The 22,589-nt window shown below is 40.7% G+C and overlaps 1 protein-coding gene across 1 annotated transcript; it reads left to right on the forward strand.

Moving 5' to 3' along the window:
• Window positions 1–15,636: 15,636 nt before the first annotated feature.
• Window positions 15,637–22,243, forward strand: LOC140238095 (uncharacterized). The gene has a single exon (XM_072318025.1). The coding sequence runs from the start codon at window positions 15,986–15,988 to the stop codon at window positions 17,762–17,764; it is 1,779 nt and encodes a 592-aa protein (XP_072174126.1). The 5' UTR covers window positions 15,637–15,985; the 3' UTR covers window positions 17,765–22,243.
• Window positions 22,244–22,589: the final 346 nt, after the last annotated feature.

Consider the following 22,589-nt stretch of genomic DNA (forward strand, 5'->3'; position numbering starts at 1 on the left):
CCATGTTAGCACATTGATCCCTTCCCCTTAATGAGGACCAGAAATCAATAACATGTCCCATTTTTATTTCCCCAACAAAACAGCATGCTCCTACCGTGGAGGAAGAGTAGCATAGTCCCATTTTTATTTCCCCAACAAAACAGCATGCTCCTACCGTGGAGGAAGAGTAGCACAGTTACATGCAGCGCAGAAAAAAAAGAGAAAGAAAAAAATTACCTGCAAAGATCCTCCTTTATGTTTAACAATACTCCTTCACCAGCTTTCTTTTTTTTTTTCTTCACTCTCTCAGCTCAACGTGTTGGTCTGTTTGCATTATGAGACACTGAAGCTTTAACCCTTCTAGCAATGACCACCCTTTGGAAGCTATTCTCCGCTCAAAAGCACGCCAGCCGTTTTAAGCCGCTTTGTCACCCTTTTGTGTAATAATAGGGCTAAGTTTTTCTTTCAGTTGAGCCATGGGGAAAGAAGCAACAGTTAATAGGACATCAAGTGAGTGTGCAGGGAGAGGTTGTTTACAGTTTTGAGAAACAAGATGAGAGAAGGAAGAGGGGTGAGCTATTGTTCCCCCATCCCCTTCTCTCATTTTTTTTTTCAAGCGGTTTGTATAGAGCTTGTCGTCAGCGGGAGACTTGAGGTTGACCAATGGATGGGAAGATTTAGTGGATGCAAGTGGAGGGGGAAGGAGACAAGTATCTTATGAGGGGCAATGAATTGATGAGTAATTCAATGCCGAGAGACACGATACTTTCTCTTGCTAGCCATGGAGCAAAGATGATATGCTCCTGAGCAGCGGCGGCAAAGAATATCCGAGCATGAGGATTTACCCTTTGCCTTCAGCGTAGACATGATTAAAGCAGATTCGTCCTGCACACTAGGGATAATACAGTCAATGGATTGTTTAGTCTGGCAAATCCCAATTGTGTGTTTCTTAATGGTAGATATGTGCTTTTTGATTGGCTGTTATTGCTTCAGCATATATTCACTGTCAAATAATATTACAAATAGTGTTGGGGAGAGGTTATGCTTTGATTGTGGCTGAATGTAGAATGTTTGTGATTATGAAAACAATGCATATAAGGTGTCATCAAAATTGAATGAATGTAACACACATCTAAAAGCCTTACAGTAGTTCTGATGACCACCCCCCCCCCAAAAAATGCATTCATAGAATTAATCTTCACATAGGTTCTTACAAACAAAAGTTGTCTGTGGATCATTTTATGTATGGCAACACGAAAATGTGTGTAAGGGACTAATTAAAACCAAAATGAAACAATGTGTCACTGATTTTAGCTATCAAAATTTAGTTTCTGTAGGGATTTCTGATCCAAAATATGTTTGGCTATGGCAGATGAAGTAGTTTTCCAAATGTTTAACCAGAAGGAAAGCAAAGGTTTGTTATATATTTTAATAATGATGTCCCAAAGCAGTGTAAGTAAAGTTTTGAAATCTATGTAATGATGACTTCTCCAAGACATTGATGGACTTTATAAAGATGTTGAATGAAAGAACATCCTCAATTTTGTGACATTTTTTTTTTCTCTCCTCATATGGGGAAGAGCACTGTTTTGATTTCATTTCCTTAAATCTCTGATGACCCAGGAAGATTTTTTGAAACAAACTCAAAGTGCCCAGGGTATTTGGAGTGAAACTAATTTCCTTTATATAGATATCTGACTGGCTTGGCAAACCAAACGTATGATTATGGTGTTTAGATAGGAGTGGCAGAGTTATCTCTGTCAACAACAGGTATCTCTTGAAAAGAAAAGAAACTCATTAATAATGCATTGTTCAATGATATGATGATCATACATTTGCCCTGACAACTTCCCAAGCCTAAGGAAATCTGCGCATACATTGGCCCAGTTTCTAGTTGCATCAGGCAAGTTGTTTAATTGTGACTTCTTCCTTCCTGTCAATGATGAGATTTGCAATGAGCTTTCTTCATGTATGGATGTCAACATTGAATGAATTCGAAAGAAAAAAATGAACAGTGCTTGAAGCAGGACCTAAAGATTTCAGTCACGAAGACGTCCTCAATGGACTATGCGACAGTGGACTGATTTGGAGAAATTGAAACGTTCCAATATTCCCTCTCTCCCCATCTCTATAATTTTTTTCCTCTTTCTACCCCTGTTTCTCTCTTTCTCTTACTCCTCTGTGCTCCTTCTCTCTCTCCATCTTTTCTCTTTCTATCTCCCTCTCTTTCATCTCTCCCACTTTCATCATCTTCTCTTCTATCTCTCTCCATATATATATCTCTCTCTCTCAGTCTCTTTCTATTCTCATTCTGTTTCTTGTTGTCTTTCTGTGTTTAGAGGGTTTTGAAATTCATCCAGCCTGCATCTCTGGAGTGAAGAGGCGGGAAAGGTCAGGGGGCTAGAATTAGCCGAATAATGGCCGCTCAAAAGCCTCTCCAGAGTGAGCCGTAACCACTTCGGCTTCGGGATGGCGATACCGCGGTGATCCCCTGTGATGGTGTGGACGCACCCCGAAATAGGTTTGCGTCGCGAGCCATGTTAAGAGGTGGAACCGCAAGAGTCTGCTCGCAAATGTAAAGGGGGGCCGCCTTGTCACATCTCTGCACATTACGACCACCAATTTCGTTGAATATCAATCGTTTTCAAATTTGTGTATCTGAAGATTTTCAATCAGCATTTATGACTACTGCAGCAATAAATTAGATGAAATGAGATTGAAAATGAATCTCTTGACTTGAAGTGCTCAGCATTTTACTCTATTTAGAACAATTCTACGTCACTGAACATAAAAAAAGATGTGCTCACACATTCACATATATCCAGTATACACATACAAATTGTAATAACTTTAGGAACAGGTCCATATATCAGATTAGTAACTTCTTGCATAACCTTCGACCAACCGAGTGTAACCACTGACTTCAAAGCCACTGGCTGTCAACTGTGGAGTTGTAGTCATGGTCACTGCTCCAAGTCTGCTGCTTCCGCCAGGCTGGTGGGCGGGCTTCACGCTTCCTCGCCGAAATGCAGTCGTACGTGTGTCACCGCCTAGAGTCAAGAGCAGGTCGCAACCGACACAATCGGCAGAGCTGCTCGTCAAACAATAGAGTCGAGTCTTTTCTTCTCGATCTCTGAACTTCATCCATGGATGATCATGGTTTGATTTTATGTCAATATTCTGTGACGGTGCTCTCATTCATTGTCGACGAGTGCTGAAAGACCTCGGTACACACCGCAGGCCTTAAGTGTTGGTTGCGTTTCATATTTGCCCAAAAAAACTTGAGCGCTGATTTCTTGTCAGTGCAATTTACTCATTTGAAAACTATTTCTCAGTCTATGCTATATTTTATGCTCTGATAGCTGGTGATTTCTACATCATATTATGTGTTGAAACTTTTGCCCAGAGATAAGAAAACAAACTTTGGACAGCTTTTTTGATTCTCCATCAAAGTATGCCACCATTGGCCCTTGCTATGATGACCACAACATTTGCAGCAACATCAAAAGCATTCTTTGGCAATTTGCAATATCACATCTGTGAAATACACACACACACACACACACACATACACATGAAGACATACATAGACACACACACTTGCATTCGTCTGCTCAAGTTTGCAGGATGAAAACAACCTCAGACTTGAAGCAAGGCTAGCACTGAGTCATCCAGCAGTAATAAAACACACCCCTCCCTTCCAGAGTTCAAGGTCATATCTGAGGTGCAATGTTCCCCCCTTACCCCTGACACATCTGGTCTCATGTGGAGGGGCGGTCCCAATATTCCACCCTCTCTCACACCCCAGCTGTTAAAATGCACATGTGGAATTTTCATGCTAGCACCTCCTGGTCCATTTTAGATGAGGGAACAGTTAATTCAGTTACCCATTTTAGATCTTCGTTGGCACTTTTCAGATGTGTTGAACACTAATGAGAGATAGTCTTGAGAGCAAAAGACTCAGTATACACGGCATGAACATTCTTATCTGTAGTGATTTTTTAGCAGTAGCATCAACCTCTAGGTATTAGTATCAATACTTTCATGTCATGCTCCTAAGTGCTGTGGGATGTGAGTTCATCCAAATTTGAAATAAATTCTTAGAAAAAAAAAAATGAAGCATTTCATGAATGCTAATATAAAACTGTGCTTCTGCTATGAGAATCTGTTGAAAAAAAAAAATGATTGGATTGGATTGGATTGGATTAAACTTCTTCATTTGACATACACAATAAACATACACATAGTCTTCAATACTGTGATACATAATTGGAAAGAATATATGAAGCATAATGTACAGAATTACATATAACAATATAATCGGTATGTTTGGGGAGCTAAATATCAAAGTGTCACAAGCTGAAAATGGAATAGAATTCTCAATTAGTGTGAGTTATAGGCAAGTCATTGAAAATCCACTATAGCGGAGTCGATGTGATGTATGGTGTTTTGAATGTTGTCAAAGAAATCGAGAAAACATAGCTCACTGCCCTCTGCGATTCGGTCGTGTTGTGCAACGTCTATTGTTATCGCTCGCAGCAGCTATCTCCACTACTGATTGCTATTCAGCCTGCAGGCTGACCTGATCCAAGGCACACCGCGGAGAGAGAAATTCACCCAGATTTCTGGGGGCATCAGTATGTATCACGATAGATAATGTGATGACATTGGATTTTCATTTGAAAGCCACATCAAATGAAATTCCTCCAGAAGGAGACATTCTCCAAAGAATTGTAGATTTCTTCCTTGAGGTGAACTCCTAGCATTTCAATTCATTTTGAGAAAGCAAGGAGTCTGAATACACTTTTAGTCCCATACATTCAGAATGGTGTATGGTTGATTTGTGAAATCGTCTTCAAAATGTGTACCGATGCAATCTGTACACTGAGTCTCTGTTGAAACCTGTAGATGTCTTGTATTGATATTCAAGTCATACCATGATGGATGTGAAGAAATTTTCATTGAGAATGTGATCAATCTAGTCAATGACTTGCTTAATATTTCTCACGTCTTTTCTAATTCTCTATTCTGAAATAATATGAAAATGAAGAATAAGGGGCACAAAGAGGTATTGCCATGAAAAACTCCACATGTGAAGTATTTTGAAATCTTGTCTTTACCAAGTATGTAATCATGAAATCTTTTGCCTGCAAATCTTGTCAAAGATTTCATCTGAGTGGGGCATTTAGTGCTACTTTTTGGATACGTCCTGCATCAAATTTCAATTATGAAGTGGTCCTATAGTGGGCCAGGACAGCACATCTTGCATGTGAATTGTTCCATTTCGTTGAAATACAGCGACATTTTCCTCTCCCCTCAGGACAAAGCTTGTAAACTTCTGAATACAATGTTAAAATTATGACCCTGAATAATGTGTTGGGACATGTTTTTCTCACCATTCATTCAGCTCCCCGTTTCATGCCAATGTTTGATGTTTCCCTTTAAAAAGATGGCTGAGAGGCTTTATGAGCCCCTGCTGATGGATTTGGTTTGACAGAACTGATAATTGTTATTTCTGTCCCCTGATGGCAGGCTCAAGTTCTCAATTTTGTCCATCTCCACAGCTCTAGTTACTCCCCCCCCCCCCCCCAAAAAAAAAAGGAATAAGGGTTCTTCTGTATTAGTATCAGTCGGAGATGGTATAGATTGAGAAAGAGGAAAGAGAGAGAGAGAGAGAGTGGTTATAGCTTTAGACTGGGAATGTTGCTTCCTGATTGAAATTATTTGAGATGCATGTGAGGAGCCTATGGAAAGATAACTTGATAAAGAGCGAGATTGCGACCCTATCTTTGTATCTGACTGTGTTTATTTATTTTTTTTGTCTTCGTCTTGTTTATTTGATAAGGCAATGCATATCTTTTGTATTGTTATGATATAACTATATCATTTACATACAAAGTAACTTGTATGGTCTTTAATTCCTTTGGTCTCCTTAACTATCTTGATGACTATTGAATCATTCCCGACATATAAATTTCTTTCTCCTCTCCTATATCAATTCTCTCCTCTCTCATCCCTCATCCCTGTTCTGCTCATTGCTCTCTACCCGTTATCCTTCTGTAATCCCTCAACCTCATTTCTTTGCTGCATCCCCACCCCTCATTTCCCCCTTCCTCCTTATCCTTACCCCTCATGTTCCCCTCTCCTCCTTCACACTCTCCCTCCCTCTATATTCCATCCTTACATCGCTTGCTCCTCATCCTCCTCCCCCTTGCCCCTTCCTTCTTACCCCCTGCCACCACGCCCCTCCTCCCTTATACTCCTCTCCCCCATCTCCTCTCTTCCCCCTCTTTATCTATCCTCCCTCTTTAATCTATCCTTATACCTCTTGCCCCTTACCCGCATCCCTCTTACCCCCTTCTCCATCATCCTTATACCTCATGCAGCCTCTCATCTCACCTCCTCCTCCTCCTCAATCTTCCTTAACCTTGGAAATCCCTCATACCCCTCTCCTCTCCTACCCTCCCCTCTCCATCTTCCCTCAACCTTGCCCTTCACCCTCATCCTTCATGCCCCCCTCACCCTTTACCCCTCATGTCCCCCTCATGCCCCCTTCTCCTCTCCCCCTTCTCCATTTCGATCTCCCCTCATCACCTCTCTTTGTCCAAGTCATCTTCGCCCTCCCTCCCCTGCATCCCTTTGTCCTCCTGGCATCACACCAAGAGTGTTTCTCTCATTCATAAATATGTGTCTCCATCCATCCATCTATCCAGTAATTCAGGAGATTCATCAGAGGCCACAGGTCGATAAAGGGACATGATGAGATTTCCGTCCCTATAGCCTTAATTACCATCCTCACCCACGCAGAAGACAAAGTGAGCAGAATCCGCTTTAAAAAAAGAAACAAAAAAATGGTGGAGATGATGCCTAATAGTAACATGAAAATGGTTCTAATTGCTGAAACAGTTGCCATGTCTGCTTACCATCATCTTGGTTTTCCATTCTGGCTCCCAGATGGTATTTTCATCAAACCGTCAAGGATAGACGTATGTTTCCCATCCAGGAGTTGATGAACTCAAACGGCAATGCCATCAAAAATATCAACTTCCTTCTCAGTGTCAAGGGTTCTCGAAAGCCTGTCGTCTGCTTGTAATTAACTCTATCACTGCCGGAAGAAACTTTGCTTGTAAACAATGTTAATGATGTTTTGAGATACATGGCCCTTAATGAGTTAATTCTCAAAAGATTTTTGTTGTTGTTGTTGCAAGTGCGCCCTCGTGCTTCAAGGAGCAGCAAGCTCATGCAGAGGAGAATCAAGTTTATTACTAGTACTTCTTCTGCACATGAATGTCTGGGGGAAACTCATCGTCACAACTCCTGCACGAATGCATCTGGCCTTGTAATCCCTGACTTCTGTCATATGTTCTTACATTTGTTTCTCTTTGCAATTAAAACAGCTGTTCACCTTCCCCATGGTCATTTTCATTATTAAAGCATTTGATTCTATTCCCTCTTCTTCTCCCCCCCCCCTCCCCCACTCTCTATTTCTCTCTTATTTCGTGTATGTATGTTTGTGTGTCTGCTGCAACCTCCACAGCCAAATTAATTTTTTTTTCTCTGTCACAGAAATGATATTGAGGCATCTGAATGTATCATGTTAAGTCTCTGAAACATCTACATATCAACTACAAGAATGAGTTTCTATAACCACAATACTGTATGCGATGTATATTTCGTGAGGGTTTTTTTTTTTTTTTTTTTTTTGCGAACTTCAAGAGTCAAGTGCCAGACGCAAATTTAACAGCACGCAGAATTATCAGCTCTGACTTAGACATCATCACAGAAGATGCAACGTGCATGCATGCAAGCTTCTCTTCCTTACTGTACTCCATGTCCATAAATTTAAAGGCATAATTCACCATTTGCAGATGAAACAAAAACCCAGCATTAGTGCTTTAAAATAGTTCTGAGATGTGAGTTAGGGAAAGAAACAACCACTGTAAAAATTTGAATCTGTTTTTGTTAAATACACAAAATGTGAACAATAGTTGTAATAAAAATGTTTTCAGACTAAACCGTCTACTGTTATGGATTATTGAGAAAAATACTGATATCTCCTTTTATTTTAGCTTTTATTGCGGAAATTTTGATGTTTTGTGATACAACAGACGTACACATATGCATCAAATGTGATATCTTGAACATTTTTAAATCACTGCTCCCAAAGGTAAACAGGACCTTTAACCACTTGCGAAATTGTTGGGAAGTCCTGATTTGCAAAAAAATTAGACTCGCTAAATGTATGGCATATACAGTACTTTATGCTGTTAACTCAGAATAACTTCACATCACTTCATAGCAAAAGGACTTTGATGAATACATGAGTAACTCTAGTGTGCAGAAATAAAAAGTAAATGTCTTGCTAAGGAGATGGGGAAATCCCTGAAAGCTAATAGGCTGTCGCTGTGGCAATTACGTGAAGTTACTATCAAATTAAGAGCTGTTTTATATGGTTAAATCATGATGTGTGTTAGTGCATGCATTAGTCATGGCTAATGCACAAAGTGCTTGTAGGCATGCAGCATCATCTGAAGGAGAAAAATCAAGCTCGCTACCGAGGAGCTTTGTAGTTCGATGTGTTATTCCATAATTTCTTCCTCAGTGATAGTCAGGAAGTTTCCTACCAAGATTGCCCGCCTAATCAAATTTCTTTTTTTTTTTCCACATGAAGGCATTATTTCTGAAGTAGCCACTTTGCTGGTATTAAAAAAAATTCTTACTTTAGCCTCTCTACGTTACATTTCTTCATTTGAACACCTTTTGAAGTGGTCTTGGAAAGATTGGAGAGTCATATTCATCAGCCTTTCAGACACGAATTGAATGTTAAACTGAGTTCCTTAGTGAAGAAGATTTTGCTCATGCTAGTCTTCATCAATGTCTGTTAGTGAATGCTGCAGTAGGAGTCAAATTCTTAGTGTGAAGTGGGCATGTGGCATCGAAGAAAGGACCTGCCTCAAAACGACCTCCATCTTTCAGGTGCACTCTTGTCCTCATCACCAAGGACAAGCTCCATTGTGTCTGGAGGAGGAGAAAAGAAAAATAAGTCTGTTTGAATGCACCCTTTCCCCCAAGATTCTGTTGCTCATTTTGGGGTCTTTCATGGGGAATGATTTTAGATGGAGTTTTAGAGAATAATGCGTAATCCGAGACAGCCTAGTTGCTGAAAAGATCATGTTACCCACCATAATCGCCAAAACGTCTTTAGAATAGGGGAACATGTTATGAGATTCTTGGCAACGGCTGAGTCATCTGATACCATTGGACACCATGATTTGATGATGTGAGAATTGTTGAAATGGGTCAAGAATGCAAGGTTTAACATGAGCCAACTTTGGAGGGAAGGGGACAGTTGTTACCCCCCCCCCCCCCATGTAGCACTGAATAAAAACATAACAATGGATTTCAAGAATATTTTGGGGGATGAGAAGTCCTGAACAGCCAAATGAAGTTAGGTCCTTAGTGTTTAAAAAGTTTGAGTTATCCTTGCATTCTGTTTAACATTAGGAAATACTCCTTCAGTTGATTCTGACAATTAACTACAATTTCTAATGCTTTCTCTTTACGAATGTAGTTGTTGTGATTGTAAAGTTGTGGCTGTTGTGCACCTCCATACATACGAGAATAAGAAATGTGACATATTCTCATTTAATTGGCCAAAACCTTTTCCGATATGAGTATTTTAACATTTGGAACTGATTTGATAGTGCAAAGATGAATTGGTTTTTCCACACTGATAATCTCAGTTTAAATATGAGTAATATCCCTTCTCAAGTGAATATGGCATTCATAATTTTCTTGAGTAGTTTTTTTTTTTCTAGTCAAATAGCTCTGTTGAAGCCATAATCAACATTTCATTTCATATCTAAGATAGATGTAATTTTGAAATGCTGAGGAAAAAAAGGCCCGAGTATGATAAAGACATAAAGAAACATTTGAGGGGTTCCAGTGCAACAATTGTACAAAGATATGAATGAACCTGAAGCAAGAATTCATTAATATGAAGTAAAACATGGATTGCTGATGGAAGAAATGCAATTTTGTTCATTTCCAGATCAAGTGTTTATATAAAAAATGAAAAATAAAGATGGAGGAACCATCCTTCACATTCCAGCACAGCTGAAGCTGAGGTATGAGGGAGTAATTCTAGCTATCCTATTGTATTTCAGATTTTACCCTTTTCCCTGTTTTTTGGATACTTCTCTTTTCATTTTAGTCTCATGCTTCTTGCCCGAGGCTGTATTAGTCATAAATCCTGGGACTGTCGAAGCCTGCCTCTGTCACGTCTTGCATTAGAATGCAGAGCTTCTTCCATCAACGGGATTTTGGATCAGGGTGCAGTTTTGCCCCCCCCCCCCCCCTTTTCCCAAAATGATGAAATGTGTGTGGTATAAAGAAATTCTTCTTTGTGCCTGTCCATGACAGGGGGACATGATAACAGCTTTTCTTCTCTATCTCTCCCCTAATTTTTCCTCTCATTCTTCCTTACCCCCAACCCTCACCCCACCCACCCCCCATCCCTCTCCTGGATATCTTAAATTATTGGCTGCCAAATGAAAATAAGATATATTCCACCAGTTTGAGACACTGCCTGGAGCAATAAATGACTAAGCATTACCTCTAGGACAGAGAGAGAGAAAAAGGATTGCCTGTAGGAAAGTAAATGTTTTTAATATAGGGCTTATGATGCTGTTAATTCTGTTGATGAATTGCTCAGCAGCCCTGGAAAGCAAGGGAAACCTGCTGGATATGAATGTGGGGCAAGGGGGCTATGGTAGCCTAAAGGAGGGTAACAGAATGCAATTTAGGACGTAGCTAGTGGCACTAAATGACGTGGCAATCTTCACAATTATTAGCGTTTGAAGGTATTTTGTAAGCCTACCAAATGGCTGGAAAATTTGCTTTTATTATTGAGTCATGATACTTTGCCCTGCAAATTATAACTTACTCAGAGAAGCAAAGTGCAATGTGAAATATGTCTGGTCTCGCTCTCTTTAATTAACTACTTGACATCTCCCAACTTTATGAAAGATTTAAATTTACTCTGAAGTGGAATAAAGCTGCAGGCTGCTTGGATTGTATCTGTAATTAAGAAATAAATGCAGAAAGTTGCTTTTCAAGCAGAATGTGGACCAAAGCATAAGATGGCTAAAAATTTGAAATGCATCCGATAAATGATCACACAAAGTTGTTTCCATCAGAATATCAATGAGTCATCCATTGCAACGTGTTAGCAAAGCAGATCAGTTGTCATCTTTGTCATATACTTATGACTTATACAGTGTACTCTTGGTGATTTATACTCCAAATTTAGTTCATCAGCCCTTTTGGAACCACAGTCTGCAAATGTCATTAATATTGTACACAGGTAGCTTGCTAGTGGCAATGATAGTGTTTCTGCAACATCTGTCATATGATTGTTGATGACATGACATTTGCTCCTGTGACAATTGCTTCAGTCTTATTTTCTTCAAGGACTTATGGTCAGGATTGTGGTAGGGTTTTAGGTTTAGTTTGATGTGAGGATTAAGATTAAGGCTATTAGGGTCATTTTTGTGAGTAGTATTTATGTTTGGCCTAGTTTGCAGATATTTCATGGGAGCAATTGTCGCAGGAGAAAATGTCACGGAACCTGGTTGCTATGCATAGAAAATGTGGCACATTCTCTGGGGCCGACAAGTCGTTCATTTCTGAAGACATGATTTAACTACAAACACAATGTAGATGTCAGTAGAGAATGAACCAAAATTATAGTTTTAGATTGTCAGTTTCATCACACATACTGCAATAAGTGTATGCACTTCACACATGGCACTGTTCATGGTGATCCTGTTGTGTGGAATTATTCATACCTATTGTGTTAATTCAAGCTATAAGCAGACTTCTAAGCTTTAATTGCTGAAGAATATTGACAGTTATCCTGAAACTGTACATGCCTGCTGAACAGTTGGACTTAGGTGTCATATGTTTGTTGTTGTTGTTTTTTGTCACAAATTCTGTAGAGGAACTTTGAAGTACATCCATCTTGACCAACACTAGGGCTGGTTCATACGATGACCCTTGACCAATTGGAGAACCCTAGACAGTAGCTGTTCAAGGGAGTTGATGAGGTGGAGCCTTTAAGGATAAAAGGCATTGAATTCTCTTGGGAAAAATCCTCATCTCCCTGTCTCTCTCACTTTCTGTAGATCTTTCTCTCTTCTGTCTCTCCCTCTCTCTTCCTTTCTGTCATCCTTCTTTCACTTGAGGTCTCTCCGATCTGCCTGTTATTAAATCGGCCAATCACCTCGCTCCATTGGTGCGTGGCAGCAGGCTTCTACTCCCGTGTGACCCTCAGGGTTTGAAAGTGATGTCATAGAACCTCCCATCCCTTCTTCCTCTGTCTCTCCTTCTCTCTTTCAGTCTCTCTATCTCTCGTTCCTTCTCTCCATCTCCCTTTTCTGCTTTCCTTGCCATCTATTCATACCGAGTGAGCTACGATTACCTCACAAAGAGAAGATGGCAAAGGTGGGCCTAATTTGCGTTCTTACCAAATGTGGATCTGAATGCCAGAAGATTGGGTTTCTGCACTAAACACGCTCATCCCCATCTCCCCTCATACCCCCAAAGTCGCTGACCTAGATGCATTGATCATCTTCCACGTCCAATTCACTCCCTTCGCTGCGCCAATCCACTGCTAGATTCCCTTTAATAGTCGTGACTGGCAATACTGGGCCGCGGAAGTGCCCCGAAAAATGTGCCAGATTGCCCATGAAGGGGGTTCGTAGAAAATGTTTGGGTGAACCAAATGTTTTGATAATCAAGCCACAGGAGGTTGCACGCCAGATGGTGTGAGGCATACATTAAGAGTCATTTCCACACACACACAAAAAGAGAGAGCTAAAGAAGGGGTCGCCGGAAGATAAATCTTCATTTCATATTCACCTGTCGCGCAAATGTCATCCTAATGCAGATTTTCTGCCATGGGGCAGAAAAACCAGTCAATGCGGACTGCATTACTCCTGAGCATTTCAGGGATCTCGTTTGTGTTGTCTTTAAAGTCTTACTCCTGGTAAGGAACCAGGGAGGGAGGATAAGTACACAGCATTTAAATTTGTAAATGGAGATTGTAGTAGACATGGAGATGAAAATATCCCCCCCCCCCCCCCCCCCGGGGATTGGAATTGTTCTTGGAGCATGTGCATGCCCACAGCAACTATTATGTTACAAGGTAAAAACATTCATTTTCTGGTGCACTTTCATCAAAGGGTCACAAAACGAAGTAAAAATACAAGATGTGACTCACTGAAAGAATGTTATGTTTATTTTTTGTTCCTTTCCTCTTTGATTCAGCTGGAATACACTCTATACTGGCAATCTAAACAAGATGTGAATATAATTCATGGCAGTGATTGTATTTTTATGAATTTCACACAACGTCGTTTTCTGAGAGTACCAAGTTCTCTTTTCTTAGTGGCAAGCACTTTCCGCAGATGAAGTTTTGTGACACTCATTGATTTAATCAGATGAGCTTTCCATATTGGGGGCATGTATATCTTTGTGAATCTTAGGAGCATGTGAGGATGCTGAAAATTGAGATGCAAATCACTCAGAAAGATTCAGCACATTTTTTTCCCAAAATCTCTCATCTTTTTGAAATTTTATTGGGGAATGACTCATACTGTTATATGAGAATCAGTTTGGTGGATGCCACTACCCAGGGGGGTCATCTGCTGCCGCCCCCCCCCCCCATGAAAAAAAAATTAGAAAAGAGTTGAGGAGAGTGAGTTTCATTGATCTCTGCTGACTGCTCATATCAGGTTGAGAGAAAGCTCTGCTTACTTCGCTCACCGACAAGCAAATCCAAGCTGCAGGACTCGTCAAATTACAAATGGAAGCTGTCCCAGTTCGGTTTCATCCAATCTTGTTACACGCTGCTCTTGTTGTCTTGTCGGTGTGTTGGCATGTCACAACCTTGTTCGTCATCTCCCTTGTTCTCCTTTGAAGAGGCGTTCCCCTCTCGTCGCTTCCCCTACCGCCTTCTCGCGGCGGCGCAGCACACCTGACCATGAGCGGGCTGCCGTTAATCCTGTCTTCACCGCGTCTTCGGCAAACATTCGTGTTGATTGACATGGGAAGAATGTGAGGGACTTGTAATTTTGCTAATGCAGTCCCGTGTCGTTGTTGTCGTGGCGACGCAGGCTTCACACGTTCTCGTGATTGCGAGTGGAAGATGAGACACCCCCTCTTTGGGGGATGGAAGGGAAGGAGATACTGTTGTTTTTGCCAAGCTCGTCTGATGGCATGGCTCATTATCACAAGTCATGTTATTTGCAATTGCATTAAGTCACTTGATGGAAAAGAAGAATGATTAGTTTCTAACGTGTAAATAGTAGTATCACATACGAGCACTAGCAATTAAAGTTACTGCTGGATGATATTGAATATAACTCAACATATTTTGAACTTTTCGTTTAGTTTAGTTATTGGGTTTATCATGTGATCATCTCTGCATTAGCATTTTTCCTCATTATTTTCATACCTAGTGTAAATGCACTTGCTCTCAGATGCATATGCAAACACAGTCTCTCTCTCAAAGTTAACTGTCTATATGTGTGTATTGTTGTTGTTTTTTCAGTGAATAATGACTAAAGTGGCTTCATATCTCCAGTTGATAAAACTCTGTGCAGAGTGTTGATGTAGAATTCATGAGCATCCCAGTCTTGCCTCCACCAAGTAAACCAAAGAACTGAGGCTGACACGCCCCTTTAAAGACACATGCTTTTTTCCCCCCACATGGCTGAGTGTTAAGGAAGAATGATGCCAGATGTTTGGACAGCGTAATTGGGGTTCGACCTTCCAAATGTAATTACCTCTGCCCAATGTTCTGCAACATTCTCCCATACCACAAGGTTTTTGTTCCCAAGGCCCATTTCACTGCTCATGTGTGGTTATGCTATCGTGTGTAATAGGAGAAGGGTTGGGGGGGGGGGGGGGGATGATGAAGGCCAATGGTGGTGTAGGCTGGATTGTCTACCTTGTTCAGAACAATTGTGTCAAAGTGGCAAACTGGGTGAGCTATTATTGGGTCACTGCTCCGGCTTCATCAGAATCCCAGACATATTGTGTAGGGGGGAAAAATTGTTCAATGATGGATGTTTTTCTCGTTGTGATCAGTTTTCGAAGTCTGCCTTGTTGAGTGAAATGCTCACACAATATAGGTCAAATTTTATAACTCAAGGTGATCAGAGACTTGTTATTCATGGTGTTGCTCATTAATGTGACAATAGCAAGCAGCATCCTTTTCTATTTTTTAAAGTGTTTTGTGGTTTTTTTTAAGTGACCTGCTTAGACTGCTACCAGGCACCATGACAAGACTAGTCTACAAGTTTCATTGAATTTTTCGTGCCATGAATTTTGAAGATTTCGGTGACATTTTTGCAATATTCACTTCATCAGGTTATGTCAAAACACATTTGTCAGGAAATGGGTGAATTTCTTGCCTTAAATTGATCACTACAGAATTGTGAAATTGCTGAAGACTATCTTGGCTCTTTCCCATACCATTGAGCACTGTCTTGGTGTATCAAACCATCATTTTTGAAGCATGAGAAGTTTGTCATTGTGCATAGATGAAACTAATGCTTTGTCTCTTTTCTTGTCTATTTCTTTCAAGGTCCGAGATTTGTACGACAACAGACTCCAGGAGGTCACTGAGGACAGGTGCCTGAGAGAAGGCTACGTTCCGGCCGGTCACTTCAACCATGTGCCGCTCCCGCCCATTAGATGGGACAGCCGCAACGTCACACTCGACTGCAGTGAGTCATCAGGAGTGACCAGGAGAAGCCACACCCTTCCAGACACTGACCGCAGTGGCCGACGTTCTTCATCCGGTGGCCGGCGGAGGAATCGCAACAGGAGACGCCGATCCCCTGGTGACGGGCGTTCGGGAGACAGCGACCAGTCCGGGAGGAGACGCTCGCGCAGCAGGAACACTTCGCAAACCCTGCCTCTCGCTGGGCAGGCAGAGATGGGCATGCAAGCCCCTGACAGGACTAATGCAGAGGAAAGACAGGTTCCCATCAGTGAGCGCATTGTGACTGGTGCAAGTTGCGAAACAGTTACACAGAGTCGCGGAGATACAATGTTGACGCCACTTGCGAATCGACCTTGCTCTAGTGAAATCCTAAATGGAAACATTGAGGGAACAATGGATCTGCAAAGTGATCCAGTGAGGAATGCTCAGGATAGGACCAAGGATTTGCATAACGGGAACATTAGAATTCAGAGCAACCTTGATTTGGGTAGTAACTGCAATTCTCAAAGTCCCACACAGAGCAACACACAACCTAGTGAGAATAGTCCCTCTGGAAGCAGCGAACTGCTGACCGGAGGAACAGGCAGTAGCAGCAGTCGCAATACGAGGACTTCTTCCAGCACACAGCGACGCCAGCGCAGGAGGAGGTCCTCTGATCGACGGATGCGCACATCATCAAGTAACTACAGCACGTCTTCCACCGACCACAGCTCCAAGAGTAATGGGGGTATACGGCAGACCGCACGGGCTCGGCAGCAGCAGCTCTTTAGTACGAGCTCGTCCAGTGATAGCGAGGACAACACGCCGCAGCGCCCTCGCAGGCTAGTGGCCAAGATGGTCAATGGAACTGTAACACATGAACTGGAAGTGCAAGGTCAAAGTGGACAGCCCAGTCGGCCAAGCAGGCCAAGGAAGCACAGTAGGGGTTCCAGACACAGGCAGAGACCTGTCAGCGCCCAACCTTCCGTGGGTCGGCAGTCTCTACCACCATGCCAGAGCAGCACAAACAACAAGGGAAATGTAAGAGTGGGAGTGTACCATGACAGGCTCATGACAACCCATGGACTTAATCCCAGCAGCATCCAGTTCAATCAGCAAGGCCGGGTGAAGCAAAAGCGACCCGACTCTCTAGATCTCAAACTCATATGGAGCTCCCACAGGGGTTACCTTGGCCACAGTTCACTGTCCACCAGTTCCTCAGCAGACTCCTATGACCCCTGGATCCCCAGGGATGGAGTGACCATCACTACCAGTGGTGAGAAGCTGACAGTGAGTATGGCCAAGGGGGAGACCGTGTCCCAGAAAGTGCCTGACACTACTCCAGCGTGCATCAAGAAGAAGCAGCTACATCGTGTGTCTGAGGGCAAGAACCACCGCCACTCTCCCAGCAAGCTGCCCGTTCTGCTTCAGCAACCAAACAGCATATCCCACGCGAGGATCAGCCCCAAGTGTGAGAGTGGACCCTTGGCTGAGTTAGGGCTTCCGTGCAGCAATACCAAAAGAGAACATATAACTCCAGAAAAGGACATTGACACAACAGAGTGTAGCAATTTCTTAGATAATTCCACCAGGGACAGGCCCAAATCTATGGTAGAGTTCAACAAGGACACAAGCATCTTGGTATCTGAGATACTAAGCCATGCTGATGCAGACATATCGCCTGCTGTGAAGAATGTCCTACAGGATATCCACAGTGTCATTGAGCATGATGACAGGTACCTGAACGAACTGTGGCAGAGTGCTTGCATTCTGGACAAGTACGCCAACAAGTGCTCCCAGTCTAGGAGTACTGGACAGAATGGCATTGTGCGCTTCAAGGACAATCGCGAACAGGAAAGTGTTGAGGCTGCACTGTCCAAGGCAGAGCAGCTGCGATTCCGCCACAGCTGTCCTGATGCAGACGATATGCAGCGCCAGGCAGAGAAAATGTTGAATGTGTCTCGTGCAGAACTAGTCAAGAGTCTTGAAGACGCAAGAGAGACCATTCTCTAGGACTCCAGAAGCGTCGGATCCTCAAGGACAGTATGTCCTTCTCGATCAAACAGCAATTGCTGTGGTCAGTTGTCACAATTCAGTTTCTTCCGAGCACTTTGATATCTGTGCTTCCCCAGACAGGCATTAAATCACTGTTAGTCAGTTTGGCAAAATCTTTTTCAAAACTGTAGGAAAATTTTTGTCCTACAGAACAAAAGCACCAAGCACAAGAAGGGGAAATACCTTGTTCATAGTGACATAACTGCCAATATGATCATTCAAAGACAAAATACAACAGCTATGTGGAACAGAAAGGAGCCACAGAGGTGCACTGTACTTGGATTTACTTTTCAGTTAATATATTTGTGTGATGAAAGGGGCAGGATGGAGAAAGACAGCAACTGTTTCAAAATGATTTCTCTTTGCCTTGAGTGAGGGTTGTCATTGGTGCATATTTTAGATGGCATGTATATATTTGCAGTGACAGCACCTGCCATTCGGGTGACAGTAAAATCATTCAAAATTCACATCTCATGTCTTTGTCATGACATTGTAGATTTCAGTTTAACTCAAAACAAAAAGCAGCAGAACTCATTTTGACATACCCTCTAACTTCTGTTGGCATATACTTTCTATTACCTAGGATGTTGTTGAACAAAATATGCTGAACAGATGAAGACTAAGGAACATTTTCTTTTTACAGCTTGTTTATATTTTGTCAAAGCTCATAATCTATCATCATTTTGATAGATTGACACAAAACGGATTTATCTTTTTAGGGAGCAATGTTTCATTCATTTAGCATCAGAAACCTTGAGCAGTGTTAGTGTCCTTTTGACTCTTAGATTAAAGATAGTGATAAGCCTTGTATTTGTTTTTCCAATTTGATTTCTAGCAAGATCTCTAAGCTTATATCTCGCGATGTCTCACAACTTGACTAAAATATACCTGTACCATTTTATATATAACTGATCCATCCATCCATACCCCTTTTGATTCTTTCATCAAATCAACTCTTACAGACTTTGCTGTAGGGTGTTTTAATAGTGAACATCGTTTCATGGTCGGTGCTAGCCAGCAAGGATGCTAAATCTGCAAAATGTGTATCGATTGAACGCCTTTCTTGCTCTCAACCAAGGATGTATATATGCAAACGGTCAGTGAACCTGATACTCTTATTTACTGAAACATGCAACAACAGGTTCAAATTCTATGCTATGTGCAATGTTTTCCTTGTTTGGAATATTTTCCATAATTATCTCTTTTTATGGACTTGTAACTGTCCTATGACTTTATTTATGAGAGCGTGTGAATATATAAAAAGAAATGGTGCTAGGTGAAGAAGAAGAGGCATTTTGTAATAAATTTGTCCTGTACCCAAACCAGCAACATTTGATAATAATCCGTATGTATCTCCATCCAGTCGTAATCATAACCTATAAGCAAGCTTCACTCTTTGTTTATATCCCCGAAGAAATCGATGCGTAGACTGGGATTCCATGACCATCATGTTTATTTGGTTGTTGTTGTTTTTCTTGCCCTTCTTGAACCAACTGGTCTGATGTGTATTTATGCATGATGAGTTTAACTGTATGCTCATCAGTCATCAATTGTAAATGTTCCTGCCCGGATATTGTAATGTACTGTGCTTACTTCACCAGTACAGGGTACAGATTTTTTCCCAAAGGTAAAGGGAAAAATTAAAAATATATATATTTTGACATTTCTATCTAGATGACTACATGGAAATGCTGCCAATTGCAAACAATGGAAGAAATTGCAAGAATAATGCATTTTCTTTTACTCAGCGTATGAAGAGTTTAAGTGCAAAAACTAATAAACACCATTCTTAAAGTTTTTTTTAAGAAAGATGATCAACATAAAAAAGAGGAAAATTAGATCTTTTTTAATGGTACTTTAGTTAATTCATTACCTAAGATATATTTTTGAAGATATCATTAAAATTACCATATACAGTGTACATATATTTTAGTCATTTTCTTTGTTTTTCAGCAGCTTTAGTCTCAAATATCTCAAGGTGATAAAAATGGACCTACCACTTTTTGCATTTAAACTCTTAAACATTTAAACCAGCATGTGCTGCAAATTAGGGGGGAAAATATTTTGTTCACAGCTCATTTTAAATTGTCTACTTTTATGCATGCACTGGTTCTCCTTTTTTGAGTAAGATTTAAAGATACAGAAAACAGTCAAGAGGTTTGTTTTAGAGAAACGGTCATTGGACCATGATTGCCCATGCTTGGAAGTACAGTTTAGGTTTTGACATTTTCCAATGGAGGCCAATTTCCCCTTTCAAAATTGATTTTGTAGAATAATTGAATCCATGTCTTTGATATGAAACTACAGCTGCAGTAAGCAAATGCCAGCCATGTTCTTCACATATGGTTGACTGTTTTGTGAACTTGCAAATATCCAGTTGCTATGGTGTAGATGACTTGCAAGGTAGCAAATCTACTGGCCATATGATGCTTTTTGACTGGCTGTAACCTTAAATTGATATCATACATTGTGTTAAGCAGATGAAGTTATCAAACGTGCAGCAAGATCTTCGGATGTGCGCTCGTAAGGCTACTGACAAAGACAGATGAGATAGCTGTGTATCTTTAAATGCATTCCGTTCTGGTTAGAGGCTTGTAGGTACAAATGCTGTGTTTGACTAGCTTCAATTTGTGTGTGATCTGTTCATCCCAACTATGATTTTGGCTGCACCAAGTGCACTCAAGTCTGTGTTTATTCTATGTTGTGTGTAAGACTTTACCTGTATGTGATAGAGCAAGTAGAGCAACAATTGTTATTTTACGGAGTAGAGAGAGTTATCGAAAGGGAGCTATGCAAAACCCTGTGTTGTGTGACATTCAAAACAACGATGTTTAAATCATGGCTGCAACTGTAATAACGTTTTTACTCTTTAGGGTCTGCAGCAATAGACTAATCACAATCTCTGTCATTAGTCAAGTAGTACAAGTCATATTTATTATTGGTAGGCATGTTTTACTGAATTACTTATTTCACAGCCATACTGAGCATAGTAATGATAAAGTCATGCTTTTCTGCAGAAGAGCATCAGCTTGGATTTCAGATAAAAAGCAAATTCATTTTGTATGCTTTTATGAATAGCCCTCTTGCAGTCTTACTTTTACATTTTTATCGCATCATTTGGGATGGTATTGGTCACATTGCATTAAAGGACTTTGTGAACTGTCAAGACGACACCAAAAAAACAAAAAACAAAACAGGAATTGATTCTTCAGGTTGAGATTTGAGGCAATGGCCTTTTGTCGGCCACGTGACAAAATATTCATGAGGTTTGATACACTGGGCTGTGCACATTCTCTGTCTGCACAAGACAAGTTCAGTGAAGTCGGAGAATTTCACCTGGTTTTAAATTTGAAAAGTAAGTACCATGTGACGATGACCTCATATCAGATGTCAGACCTGTTTGGTTCATCTTGGTAATCCAGCAAGACATGTGACCTTGTTTGCTGCTTTTCTGCAAGGAAAAAAAAAGAAAGGGGAAAAAACATTCTATTTTACATCTTTGTGACATTTATGTGTAAATAGGACTGTACAGATTTCTATTTGATGGACAAACACTCCCCCTTTAGCTCAAGAGGGAGGTAGCGAGGTATATATTGGTTATATTTGCAGAAAAGACAAGCTGTACCACATATATGACATCTGTTGGAAACTACTGTCAGCTTTAAATCAAATTCAACGTACAAGTTTCACCACAAAATATTGGATGAAACTTTAACTCTGTACATGCTAGGCAGGCTGGTGGTCTATGGACTTTGTACACATCAGTGATACAGAGTTGCATCTTTAGTAAACAAAGGCTTAATTACTGATGATTATCTTCCGCTGTCACAATAATTTATGGGTTTTTTCTCTCTGTTGTTTTTGTTATATTGTTAATGAAGTTTTATAAAAAAAGAAAGTCTTCTAGATTAAGTAGGTAAATCATCCTCTGTGAAGTTTTGGGGGAACTTGATTGCCGCTTTTTGAATCATAAATAATATACTTGCATTACATCATCATGTACACTGTGTGTGTTTCTGTCATGAGTTTTTCAAGTTTGAAATGATGGCTGTTTTTCAGTTGTGTTGTACTCTTTGTTATGATTCTTTATATGAGTGCCTTTCAGAGTCTTCAAATTTGGTTCATTGGTAGTGTCGCATCCAGAGCTGTTCAATCCAAGTTCTAAATTCTGTGATGGTGGATCTTGTAGGAATGTCATCATTGACATTCTACAGCAGCAGCGCACACTGACATAAGTCCCAAGTGATGTGGGTTTATCAATGCAATGGGATAAATGAGGAGTAAATAGCGGGCGTGTTTTAATGCTGTCTCTGTATGATCTTTTATTGGCATGAATGGTAACTGATAATGATCTTGTCCATGTGCATGTGTTTTTTGCAGATAAATAAAAAAGATTATTATGTAATTAAGAACAAATCTGAACTCTTGCCTGTGATATGTGTACTGACTCAAAATGACTTTAAAACAAGAACAGTCTGTAATACATCCACACTTACATTTCGTTACATTTCATTTCTGCTTTAAAGATGATTTTGTATACTGTAAAACACGATATTTTCGCGGCATGAAATTTTCGCGAATTGGAGCCGATGGCCTTCTTCGCGGCATGAAATTTATAGAGTTGCCTGTAACATTCAATGTGTATGGTGTAGACAAGAACTTTCACATGCATTCTAATTTTGCAAATCTCGGCTTTCGGGAAATTTTGCAAAATTAAAAAGCACACAAACATTCCTTGTTTTACAGTATGCCACATATTCCACAAGTGTAATACCAGTGTATC

This window comes from Diadema setosum, chromosome 14, assembly GCF_964275005.1.
Source record: "Diadema setosum chromosome 14, eeDiaSeto1, whole genome shotgun sequence".
In the NCBI taxonomy this organism is placed as follows: Eukaryota; Metazoa; Echinodermata; class Echinoidea; order Diadematoida; family Diadematidae; genus Diadema; species Diadema setosum.

Coding starts and splice junctions, on each gene's coding strand:
- LOC140238095 (XM_072318025.1), top strand. CDS start 15,986: ATGGGCATGCAAGCCCCTGACAGGACTAATGCAGAGGAAAGACAGGTT.